The sequence below is a fragment of the Galleria mellonella genome, unplaced genomic scaffold, assembly GCF_026898425.1.
Source record: "Galleria mellonella isolate WM207_F2 unplaced genomic scaffold, CSIRO_AGI_GalMel_v1 utg312, whole genome shotgun sequence".
Taxonomy (NCBI): domain Eukaryota; kingdom Metazoa; phylum Arthropoda; class Insecta; order Lepidoptera; family Pyralidae; genus Galleria; species Galleria mellonella.
Window position 1 is genome coordinate 8,137,889 of NW_026442074.1, and position 13,333 is coordinate 8,151,221.

General features: G+C 29.9%; 3 protein-coding genes across 4 annotated transcripts in view; 1 reads left to right on the forward strand and 2 right to left on the reverse strand.

The window, feature by feature from the left end:
* LOC113515193 (clathrin heavy chain) overlaps nucleotides 1-6,537 on the reverse strand; it is a 29,700-nt gene extending 23,163 nt beyond the window's left edge. The window contains exons 1-3 of the mRNA XM_052896128.1: nucleotides 6,384-6,537; nucleotides 6,126-6,234; nucleotides 2,822-3,047 (exon numbers count right to left, since the gene is read on the reverse strand). Of these exons, the coding sequence (XP_052752088.1) occupies nucleotides 2,822-3,047; nucleotides 6,126-6,167 (268 nt within the window). The 5' untranslated portion in view covers nucleotides 6,168-6,234; nucleotides 6,384-6,537. The remainder of the gene's footprint in view (nucleotides 1-2,821; nucleotides 3,048-6,125; nucleotides 6,235-6,383) is intronic.
* Nucleotides 6,538-7,169: 632 nt separating this feature from the next.
* LOC113514964 (ubiquitin fusion degradation protein 1 homolog) lies at nucleotides 7,170-11,230 on the forward strand. 2 transcript variants are annotated; one of them, XM_026899063.3, is made up of 7 exons: nucleotides 7,170-7,324; nucleotides 7,395-7,515; nucleotides 7,598-7,752; nucleotides 7,865-7,994; nucleotides 8,304-8,446; nucleotides 9,097-9,318; nucleotides 9,822-11,230. In XM_026899063.3, exons 1-7 carry the CDS (start codon nucleotides 7,322-7,324, stop codon nucleotides 9,981-9,983), a joined length of 936 nt encoding a protein of 311 aa, XP_026754864.1. In that variant the 5' UTR covers nucleotides 7,170-7,321; the 3' UTR covers nucleotides 9,984-11,230. The 2 variants fall into 2 exon arrangements, with proteins under 2 accessions (XP_026754864.1, XP_052751763.1); XM_052895803.1 differs by having other exon boundaries at nucleotides 7,199-7,324; nucleotides 7,401-7,515.
* Nucleotides 11,231-11,289: 59 nt separating this feature from the next.
* On the reverse strand, nucleotides 11,290-12,714 carry LOC113514965 (actin-related protein 2/3 complex subunit 4). The gene has a single exon (XM_026899064.3). The coding sequence runs from the start codon at nucleotides 12,595-12,597 to the stop codon at nucleotides 12,091-12,093; it is 507 nt and encodes a 168-aa protein (XP_026754865.2). The 5' UTR covers nucleotides 12,598-12,714; the 3' UTR covers nucleotides 11,290-12,090.
* Nucleotides 12,715-13,333: the final 619 nt, after the last annotated feature.

A 13,333-nucleotide genomic window follows, 5' to 3' on the forward strand; every position in this document is an offset into this window, starting at 1 on the left:
TGCAGGAGTATAATCTTTGAAAACGAGTGGTAGGCTCGTCCCCTGCTACACTTTTAATTCTAATATACTTGGCGAATAGTAGACACTGAATGTCACGTTTACTATAACTGCTACAATGGAGGAGTGCCTCTGGCTACCACGACTATCACGAATATACCGTGATTAAATTAATTTTTTTTATCGTGTAAATAACAGTACACGACTATAATACAGATTCTATATTTAAAAATAGGCAACTTTTGTCCTATTTGTACAAATATGGTAATCGCAGAACCTATGGCTGATATTGTGCATGTTATAGTTTAAAAAAATTGTTAGTCTACAAGTCAGAGTACTGGAAACGGGTGATAATTGTTCATTACAATCATTTCTATAGTAGTGAGAATTACAAACACGATAATAACATAATGATTATTAATCTTAATGAGTCAAAACAATAAATTTTAGAAATTTCGTTCACCAAATTGAATGCCGTTGTTACAGTTGTATTCCTGAAGGTCTAACTCAAAATCTGGTGTATTTTTATTTTGATACACCACCTAGAAAAGGTTTCCAAAAATCCATGCATATCAAATTACGGACAAAAGTCAATAACAATAGAAATATGTAAATTTAAAACGATTATTAAATTACTTCAGCCATACCGAAATAGATGTAAGTCTATTTAGTTGTGTATAAATATTTAATAAAGATTTATGATCTTGAGTTAATAGTAACATTCATAACTAATTGTTAGTGATAATTTTAAATCCCATTTCAAATAATACGCATATTAGACAGGGGGCAGTGACATACAAGTCTTTGTGAGAATGTGTTTGTTTTAACTGTCGGTTTCCGTAATTCCGTTTCAGTTTCGTGCCAAGAACATTAAATCACAAGAGAAGTGACTCATTGCCAAATATGTTTTCAAAACATAAATTACATTTTTATAAAACGCAAAAGAAAGTTAATAGCAGATTAATGGATCATCGTTTAACCCTTTATTAACTGAGAAACATTCAAATTATTCCAAACATGTAGGGAGGTCAATACAAATCAAAACTCACTTCTTTAAGTCACCACTCTACATTTATTTGTAGTTTCATATAATGTTACATATGTTATATATAAAGAATAAAAGACAGACAAATTTATAATTAACAAAATTATAAGAATTACTCCTCTATACATAAAATATGTTTCTTTAAATATACACTATTTATATTCTATGCTATGGTCCCGGCATACAGTGGGTCATCCCCTCCTTTCCCATGGGTGTCTTAAAAGGCGACTAAAGAAACTTAATGGTCAAGGGATGGGCAGCAGTATCCCTCTCAAACCATCATCAAAACTTAACTGCGATTGCCAATCCACCTGTCAAGCGTGGCAACTACTGGCAAAACTCTATTATGTTTTCTATTCTATTTTCTTCGTTTAATCAAGAATCTAAAAAAACCCCGTTGAGAATAATAACTATATTTCCAAAGATTTATAATTTTTTTATGCAATTTAGAATTGCAATCAAGCTGACGGCTCACCTGATGGAAAGTGGTAACCATCGCCTACAGACATGAACAATACCTTGGATAGAGTATACTGTGTCGCCCATGATACCTTTCATGCGTTAATTTACAATTACTGGACAAATAATGAAGCGTAGGAATGTTGTTAATGATCATGGTGTTATTTTCAATGACATACTTTCTTTTAATCTACATTATGAATCTATTATAAACAGAAGCAATCAATTGCTAGATTAACAAAAAACTTTAAAAATCCGCGCAGTTTTATTTCTCTATATGAATATCACTGGTGAGAAACATTTTAGAGTATTATTTTATAGTATGGATTTTTTTTTGTTTCTGTTTAAATCCTTATCCAAATAAATCATATTGTTTTCAAAACTGTTTCAATTCATGTAGATTACTTTTTGAATCGTTCAAATCGGCTATTCCATTCAGTAGATATTACGAATATAATAAGTCATAGAAATAGAAAAAATAACGCTGTCGCATTGTATATGTTATTCATACCTATTTATTAATCCTTATCCAAATAACATATTTTGTATTTAAAATTGTTTCAATACCTGCAGATTACTTTTTGAATTTTTCAAATCCTAAGTATATTTCATTCGAAAGATATTATGTTAAAAAGTCAGATATAGAAAGGCGCCGCCCGTCATCCGCGCCGTGTCGGTCGTGTGGCTAGCTAGCCAGGCATTGTAGCGATGCGGGAGAGGAGCAGATGGTTGCGGGCACATCTATGAAATAGGTAGCTAGGTAGGATCAGATAAAAATATAAAATATTGTAGAAATGTCTACCCGTGCGAAGCCGGGATGGGTCGATAGTCTTTAATATATTTATATAGTATTTTCTTCTTTATATGTGCTTGTTTCAATTGCACACTCTGTTGCAAACTGTTTTTACATGAATTACTCAAGCCGTACACATGTAATTAGTTTGTAAATTAGCTGTATCACAAATGTAACTACTATTTAAGTTTTTTATAGTTATGATTTGTTTTGTGTCTAATAAAATAAAAAATATAATCCGTTGCCATTCTTGAGGACTAAGATATTATGCCTTTATATCCTGTAAATTCATTGTTATATTCCAACTTAAAACACAGCCATGCAAACACAACTATTCTCAGAAGAAACACGAATGGTACAGAAGTGCGCAAGCAGCCGACTTTTGTAAAAATCCCTCTCTGGTAAATTTTTTAGTATATTAACGTGTATTAAACGATATATCATTATAGTTAGGTGCATTTTGATTAACAGCGGCTTTTTAATTCTTTAAAAAATTTAAAAATCTGTTAAACTGAATATTTACATACCTTCAACTCCAGCCTTCCCCTTGAGTGCAATGACCTTACTGGCTGGGTTCATAATAGCAGAATCAGCACTGATTGGTCTGCGGATAGGGTTGGTGGGATCTGCCATATCGATGATGACCACCTGTGCTGTTTCCCCCACCTTTTCTCGGACACAGATGAATTTGTCCGACTCCATGGTGAGGGTGCTGAATGATATGGATGCTGGGTTGATGCCCACATTTGTGAGCTGCAACAAATATGTTTCTTTTTTATTTTTACTCATCAACTATTTATAAGAGGTAATGTTTTTTGTTCAATGGATGGTAATGGAATGATAACTCCACCTAACAGTATAAGCTAGTGACACCAATGAAAGAGGTTAGGTGAGAATAAAAAGGCAGTTCAATTACACCATCATGATGATACATCTTAAATTTAACACAATGGTTTCCAGAGGAGACAAAAGGGAGGTTGATTGCTAGCAATAATGCTGGTACTTCACATTACTGACAATCCCTTCCCCGCCCCATTATTAATAAACATTTTGCTAGTGCAGAGTTCAGATTTTCTCCATTTTCAACCAACTTTAAGGTTCTCAATTTAGTTGTTAGTTATAAAATGATTTGCAAAATTCCTTTTTAAACTAAAAGAAAAAAAAAATTAAAGATTGCTACCATAGAATTTTATCCAAATCAGTCCAGTAATTTGGTTTTTAAATCAAAATAATTGATTTTGCCATAATTGAAATATTTTCTTTTATGAAACAATCTTATTTATATTTAAACAGATGAATGCTACTTTCAAACATTGTTATACCCATTATACATGGAAGATGGAGTCAGGTCAATTGGGCCATTGTGTAACAAAATGTTTAATCTGCAGTAAATTTTACTACACTATTAAGTTTAATAATAATAATCTTATTCTCCATATACATAGTATTACCATAGGCTAATGAAGTCTCTTTATTACATAATTAAACACCTATATTGGGAGACCCCACTTTTTTAGGGTTTCTTACAATAGATGATGATAATAAACATGTCTGAATCATTGGTGCATTGTTGTAATATCTCAGGAATTAAGCAATGAGATAAAGCAAGCAAACATACTATTTCAAATTAAAAAGAAATATTCCTAAATGTTATTTTATAACATGAGAAAAAACTAATAACCACTGTTCACAAAGAATAATTAATTTCTATCATAATAGAAAACTATTTGAAGTAGTAAACAATTGCTGGGAAAAAAATAGAGATATAAAGAAACATTGCAATCACATTTATCAGGAGTTTTTTTTTAGTGTTATGGCATTATGTAAATACACAAAAAGTTTGTTATTACTTTTACACACATATAAAAAAATATAAACAAGGAAAAATATAAACAATGTAATCAAAGTTTATCAATATAATGTGCTGAAGATACACAAAAAAATTTTAGCTGTGTGAATATACATAGTAAAAATTTTATTAAATTTTTTTAATATTTCATATTATAAAATTAACATAATATTATTGAATGAATAAAAAATATATGTATACTGTACATATTTTACTGATCTGTTGATATCTCAAATTTTTATATTGATAATTAATTAAACTTCTTTAAAAAAATTAAGATGAATATAAAATGAGATTATAATTATCCTGATAATGTGTTTTTGTAAATTAATAAGAAAAATTAAATTATTTCAATGATTAGTTCTTCTAATATATAATATTTTTTTTTACATTATAACTTAACAGTTCTTTATCAGTTTGCTATGGATAATCCATGTTACTATTATTTTACTAATATTAGCAATTGCTACACATTTAAACTATATAATATTTTTCACCTTATTTTACATGGGCAAATAGTTGTGAGTTATATTATATTATTGTGTATAGCTTTTATATAAAATCTGTTATTTTACTGATATTAAAATATATATGATTAGAAAAATATTGAAAAACAATTTAAATTATTTAAATGTAATAAATATATTTTTACTGATATGCAATTTAATTATTGCAATGAAATTGTTTATATATAGAATAGGCCACTGCTTCGACTAAGGGAAGGTGAGGGATGGGTAGCAGCATCCCTCTTAAAACATCTCTAAAGCCTGACTGTGGTTGCCAATCTGCCTGCCAAGCATAGCAAATACTGGCAAACCCCCAAGGGGGAGGCTTATGTTCGGCAGTGGACAGTTTAAGGCTGACATGATAATGATGATGAATGTAATTGTTTAGTTGTTTGTTAGGCTTTAAAAATGTTACACAATACTTTCAACTAAGCTGAGCCTTACAAAATATAAATGAATCATCACTGCAACTGCAACATTTATATTTCAATAATCAATTAAATAAAAATATATAATAAAATTAGTATAATATCTGATAAATAAATAATAATCTTATTCAATGACTTTAAAATAAATAAAAATAATAAAAATTATTTGTTCATATTACCAAGACCCATAATATTTTATGAAATTATTTTTTTATTGAAGTTCTAGGTTTTTTTTTCAACATGTAAAAACAAGATTAAGACACTATGAAGGCACCCTAAAGTACCAATTATTATATAACTAACTGTAACCCATTTGTTCCACCCAAGTAAATTATTTGGAAAAAGTGCCCAATCTGTTAATCCTACTGGATGAATATGATCTATCTATGTAATTTGATTCAAATAATTGATAATAATATTAATAATAAAGAATCAATAATAGTCATTTTACTGACATAACCATTTCATATTGATTTTTTTTATTAGTACTATTTCAGTATTTGTTTTAATTTTACAGCTAAACTAATAATTCAAAGATCTTACATCTTTTCTCATTAATTTTTAGGATTTATTCAAGTCTATAACAGATTAACACATTCCACTTGAAAGAAAAGTGATTAAAGAAGGATTAATGGTCCATTTTCTTATATCTCTTTTTAATGAGATTACAAATACAGAATCCTTTCAATAATAAAAAGGCTGTAACATTGGAAATAGTCTCTATGATTATATTAAAGTACCTATTATTTTACATTATATTAGAACTTACTAGTAACCTAAATATTCATAAACTTGGCAGAGAGACCATAACATGATCTTGGGGAATGTGGAACAAATCAATACCCTATCGTACACTCCTGTAAGTACGGTAGGGGGTGGTAACTGACATTTCGTAATTGCGCAATGTCACCAATAATCACTTTATTTCCGTATATAAGAAAATACGGAACATCCTATTGTTACTTTCCATATCTTTCATCTATACATTGTTAATTTTGTCAAGAGGAAGCGCTATCGGTAAATCTAATAAACTGATGGGCGTACTCACCTGTAAATGCTCTTGGAAACGTATAGGTAAAACTTGGGCCATAGTTATTCGATCTATTACCGCAACAACACTGAACCGGACAAAATGCGACCTTAGAAAATCGCGGAGTCTGAAAAAATAACACAAATGAATTCACTGCTATTTCACCCGAAAACACTTTTGACAATCAACATGGCGTTCAAAAGAAAATTGACAACGACCGGGGACCGGACGTGAAAAATGTTTAAGTTGTTTTAATTTAGCTAAATTATTACTCACAAATTTATTAAATTCTACATGAAGGAAAAAAGGGGGTAGATATTTGTCCTAATTCGGAGAAATATAATGAATAATCTACAACAGCAGCTGCCTGCCACATACACAAATGAATGAAATGGCAAATGTCGAAAAAAAAGTATTCTACTGATGCGTTCATAACTTACAAAAATTCATGTCTAAGGTTTAGATATTATCCGTAGACGATCAGTCATTGAAGATTATATATGTATAAACGAATTAACAATTTTTTTCGAACCATATACTAGGTGTAATTAGTGAATTATATATATAGAAATGACATGATATTTATTTTATTTAACATGTTACTTCAGTGTAATAATTAACCGCTTTAATTTATGTATATTTTAGTCGAGAAAGTTTAACTAGTTTTTAAGTTTAGATTAAGAGTCCCGGATGGTCCCGAAATTAATCAAGCTTTCTCCACAAAATACTACATGTAGTTTAATTGGTTAGTAATTATATTAAAATAGAATCTACAATTACGAAATTTTTAATAATAAAACAGAATATATATGTTTTCTTTTATTATTATAGGTATAATAGTTTTTAATTTTATCATGTAGTAGAGTAGAATATGTTATTTTTGGTAGCTTTTCCTTTAAATAATTGAATTTTTTTTTTTATTAAATTATATATCTGCAGAATTACTTTTAGCAGTGTTTAGTGAGTATATAGTTTTAGAAGAGACAATAAGTAATACATTCTTTATCTATGCATCTACCTATCTAAAATGTCATTTATGTCAAAAACAAATGATAGAATGGTACTACTGTCAACACCACCCACTGTCAAAAAAAACATAAAAAAACTACCTATCTAATGTTTTGATTGAATCAATTCTATTGTCTCCGTTCGACGAATGATTTGCACTTATTTATTTGTCTCATATTTTGTGTAATAGACAATAAATATTCAAGATGGTAAGTTCAAAAACCTATATAACAATTTGATTTAAATTCATAATCACGATTGTAATGTTCACATTTGTAGTTTCAGTTTGGATTCAATATGTTTCACGAAATTACAAGACCATTCAACATGACATATAGATGTTTTTCTGTCTCTATGTTGCCTGGAAACGAAAGGCAAGACGTTGAAAGAGGTGGAAAAAGTGAGTAGATAAAGACCAAAAACTGTATCAGTTGAATTGTGTATAATTTATTAATGTAATAAAAATTATAATACATTTCCAGTAATCATGCCTCCATCAGCTCTAGAACAGCTTACTCGACTTAATATAGAGTATCCAATGATCTTTAAATTGACTAATAAAAAAACAAAAAGAATTACACACTGTGGTGTATTGGAGTTTGTAGCTGACGAGGGTAAAGTCTATCTACCGCACTGGGTTAGTATAATTTTATATAGTTGAATGGCCAAAAGGAACCTTTTAGAAATGGACTAAATGAAATGGATGGAAGAGTATTTTAATTAATTATTGTAATTGTATTCATCCTCAGATGATGGCAAATTTAGTATTAGAAGAAGGAGCTCTGATTCAGATTGAGAGTGTTTCATTACCTGTTGCCACATTTTCAAAGTTTCAGCCACTTTCAGAAGACTTCTTAGACATAACTAATCCTAAAGCAGGTACTTCGAAAGACTAAATTTATATTAGTAAAGATTTACATTCTGATAAATCTATCTTATTACTTTGAACACTATTTTGAATTTTTTTTTTTGTATTTTGCTAGCCAGTTTACATAAATATACTTAATGTTTAAATAAATTTATTTTTATGGAGCTTTGTATGGTCATTTGGCTTTTAATCTTGCAACTGAATTAGAATAGAAATAATCTTCATTCAATCTATATTCTGTACATAGATGAGTTATATTATTGATATATTATTCTTGTAAGTGTAAAAAATAAATACACATATTTGGACATTATTTCCAGTATTGGAGAATTGCCTCCGAAACTTTTCATGTCTAACAACTGGAGATGTAATTGCAATAAAATATAATTCAAAAGTGTATGAGTTGTGTGTATTGGAAACAAAACCTGGCAATGCTGTTATCATCATTGAATGTGATATGAATGTGAGTATTGACATATTTCATAAATAAAGAGGGTATGTATGTAAAATATTTTTTGACCATTGCAATCTGGCTTCTTGTTATAAATCATGAAAGTTTACATTAATTTTTATCATGCCAGCCCTTTTTTTAAACTAATAAAGATTAAATAATAGATCAGTTGTATAAATCTGATCTAAGAGCCACACCTCCCCAAAAATCTGTTTATAAATACTAGTGGACTACTTGCACCTGAAACCGTCTGCTACACCACAGAAATAGACTTGGTACTTATGTGCGAATTGCATAAGTTTTCAAAAAGAAGTTTGAATTGTTATTTAGACATAGAAACTGTCTATATCAGTGCCTAAAACTATTGTTTACGAGAAATCAGTGAATTTTAAAATATTTCTCAGGAATTTTCAAATGAGTGATGATGTAGTCAGTGTTTAATGACCTATTTTTGTAACACTGACCTGTCTTAAGTTTGAATTCAATAGTTGTTCCCATACCAACCTGTACTAGTTTAAAATTTTGCATGAAATTAAATAACTTCATTTCCATTTTACTGATAAAAAAATCTGTTTGCTTCCCAATAATATATCTATTTCCTATTTTATCTGTAGCAAATTCCAAATGACGAGAACATTAAATAAATGTTATTTACTTATTAGGTGGAGTTTGCACCACCAGTTGGTTACAAAGAGGAAGAGCATATATCAAGAGGCGGTGAAGGTGGTGCAGGCGCAGATGGTATGGATGAGGACCCTGCATCCATGATGCCAGAACCCAGTGGTTTCATAGTATTTGGCGGCGAAGGGAACCGATTGGACGGTAAAAAGAAGAAATTGATAAGTGAGAGTGACTCAGATCAACAACCTTCACAATCTAGACAGGTTTGATGTTATAAATTAAATTCATATAAAATTAAAAACAAACATTGTAGAAACAAACATCAAATAAACAACTGTAACTTGAAAACTATAAACGTGTGTGCATATTTTATGTAAAGATAAAATCAATTTAAATTTCTGACACACTGTCTAGTGATGACACCTATAGCAAAACAAACTAAACACACTGATGGCAGTGTGCTTGCCTCTGTCATGTTGGATTCTAATATGTTTGACAAAATATCGACTGTTATGTTCCCGGGATAGGACCATGGTCATTTAATCGATTTCCACAATATTTATTTTCATCAGTGACAACTGATAATATAAGCAGGCACTGTGTAATGTCACTGGACATATCATTGTACAACAATTAGACGCAAAAGTGGTCCCAATATTGTACACGCTATTGTCAAGTTTCTTATTTAGAACTGTATAAAGCATGAGTTACAGGTATTTACACTAATTTTATACTGTACAAATAATAATATAATTTTTCCCCTTAGGCATATGTACGCGGTATCCCAGACTACGACTACGTAATCGGCACATTGAAGTTCATTAGAAACTCACGACCACCTAGCGCTAAAGAAGAGGCGCCGTCAGAACCTTTCCAAGCATTTAAGGGTGAAGGTTTCACTCTACGCACCACTAAGCCTAAGAACTGAGTAGATATTTCTCAATTAAATTTTTTTATATAAATGTGAAATTAATGTATTTCTTTTTAAAACAATTAAGATAGGTAAGGAGATGTTTAGTGTAAACACCTCAATAATAAATGTATCATATAATTTATAGCATGCAATTTATTTTAATCTTTTAAATTGTTAAATTTTGAAACAGTACTATGAATATGACAGAATAGACTATGACGCCCATGTCACCCCTCATGCATTGTCATTCTTAAGGACCTCCACATAAATATGTGTCAGAAAATTGTTACGGAACAAATCTTTTGCAAAAGAATTAATCGAATAGAATTTATAATTCATGCTAATTTTATTACAGAATGTGTCATAGTTGTTATAAGTATGTAATAATGTAGTATTACATACTTATAACAACTATGATTCCACTTCTTAAAATACCTGCTCTTATTGTTATTGTTTCAACATTTTCCTTTTTTTTTAAGTATGTTTATACAGAATTCAATGGTTTCCAGTACAAATATGGATGAAGTCAGGTTAGTTGGCTTATCGTGATGAATTTCACAAGAAATAACTATGATGATTTATAAGAGGTACTGCAAGCAAATTTCCTTGATAGGGTATATTACTAATAATGGTAGTAATGGGACTGTTTGAACCCATTATCAACAAAAATGTTTCCCCCGACAATGTGAAGCCTGTATGAGGATGAGGCGTAGCCAAGGCATGCAGGTGAGAAGGTAGAAATAAATTATCAAGCTGAGGGTGTGATACTATGCTATCATAGTGGCAATGTATTCCACAGATATTTCATTTTATATTTAATGGTCTGTGGTATTTTTGATATATTCTCATAAATTTGACCAATGCGTCGTGTCATATTTTGTCGTTTATTAAAGCTTGTGCAGACGAAGGACAGTACGTAATAGAAAAAAAAAAAACACTTGTCTAAACTACATAATAGCACATAAATGTATTGCTTAATGTTAGTCTATAGTTGCATAGTACAATTCAATATATGCAGAGAATTGTCTATTATATATAAAGGTCTAGAATTAATATATAAAATGTTACCTTTTATGGTGTTTAGACACAAAAAGATAATATTTTTGTGAGAGAATTTCTCGATCATTGTTACAGTCTTTTATTATTATAAAAGCAGAACATGTTATTTTGCATTTTTAGTTGTTTTGATTACCAGACCAAGTTTTTTAGAAATCTGTGACTGCAGTTATTCTTTTTTAATAAACAAAGAAAATCTCCCTCCAGATTTTGTTTTCTTTTTCCACTCATATATGTAGATTATATCTAAATACACACAATGACATTAAATTATAAACAAATATTAAAAAAATATAATTTATTTAATAAACAATAATTAGAACATAATAATCAGACACTCGGCAATTTATTAATTGCACACTTAAAGAAATATTCATATAATGCAATAATATTGAATGTTTGATAAGCTATTATATTTTAATATTTCTATTCTATTGATGACCTTAATTTATATACAATTACAAGTCAAAATAATAGAATGTTTTATATGAAGCCTTTAAACCTAATAAATGAAGAAACTCTAGAATTACTGCATCTTATCCTAACTGGAATAATAATACAATTTACAGTTATTAACTAAATACTTCTAGTAGATATACTACTAGAAATGACACAAGTTGATAGTCCACATAATGAAAAGTGCTTTCACTTAAGTAGCACCTTGGATATCACAGTATATACTGTACTATCCATGGCACTATGTGTTGCCAATTTACACTAATTACATACTCCTATCATCAGCTAATGCACATTGATTTTTACAAACTTATTTTTATATTTCCATACACTTAAAAGAAAAAATACTGTCCATAGAAAATCTATCAGTTTTTTGATATTAGTCCTAAAATTACTAAGTATATAGATATATCTTTAGTAACATAATATTATTGAAAAGTAGCAATAAATGAACAAATTTATATAATAAATTCTTTAAAGAATACAATGGAAATAAAACAGGGAGATCTGTGGGTGGTGACAAGTTATTCTTATAAGAACCTGAGGTAAAGTGTAAGTTTATTAAATTTGAGTCTTAATCATAAGTTAATAAAAACAGTTCGAAAAACTTTTAGAATCTCTTCAAAAATTCTTCAGCACATACACGGGCCCGTGCGTTTACGGCCAATTTCATTTCACTGATTTCTTTGTCTATCTCTTCCATAAAGTGAATGACAAAGTCAACTAATTTATGCTTGTACATAGCTTCAGTGTGGAAATTTGTTATCAGAAAACTAATGTCATATCCGTCTACTGGCTTCCGTCGTAATACGATAAAGTTCTCCGCTCGCATCATCATGAAACGCATGAATTTCTTACACAAAATTTTCTCTATTTCGTCTGCTTGTTTGATCATGATACTAACTCGTATAGAGTTAATAGATGACTCTATCAGCACCTTCTCGTTGGCATTTCGTGAAATCACCACCGGGTTGAGTAATAATTCTTTGCTGGTTCTAACCTCGACCTCTGGTTTGTTATATCTCTCCACCACTTGTGACGAGAAATGTTCTAAGCACATCGCTGCAGTGAGCGTATGACGCACAGCAGTTAAATAAGGTTTTAATGTCGCCGACATTATTGTATTTCGGCAAAAAAATAGAAAAATACACCACGCCTACTTCTGTATTTCAATAGGTAAATTTTGAGCCACAGATTCTAGAAACTGGTTTTGGCTCCTGTCAAAGTCAAATAAAAGTAGGTAAGGTACAAGGTTGTACTGAGGTTGTTGCATTCATTTAGGCTACCCGCAGACATACAAATATGTCAATTACCTTAAATGGATGCTCAAATGTATGTCGAAGTATTATCCACTGTTATTATCCGAATGATGTTCTCTCACAGACATATAAATAATGACATATTAAAGAAATATATATATTCTTTGTTGCACTTATAAGTTACATATAAAATAATGTATTTATAAATGTTGTGAGCAAGGGTAGACTTATCTCTGACAGAGATCTCTTCCAGTCAACTGGGCAGCTGAAGTGCTACAACTATTAATACATAAACAAATATACAGTTAAATAATATTATAATATACAGTTCTCTTATTCTCTACACATCAAACACCATTTCGCAAATGATTGTAAAAAAATATTGTGAAGCACAACTAATTTGCAATTTAGTGTCAAAAGTTGAATAATTTAAATACCATTAGTCGTTTACTATTCGTTTATTGTTAATCACGTCATTCACGACTTATTACAATGTTGCAATTTTGGCGGTTGTAGTCGTAATAAGTCGTAGGAAATCGTTCCTCATAAGACACCTTTTATTTAAACACAAATTAAATAATGATACTATCATAA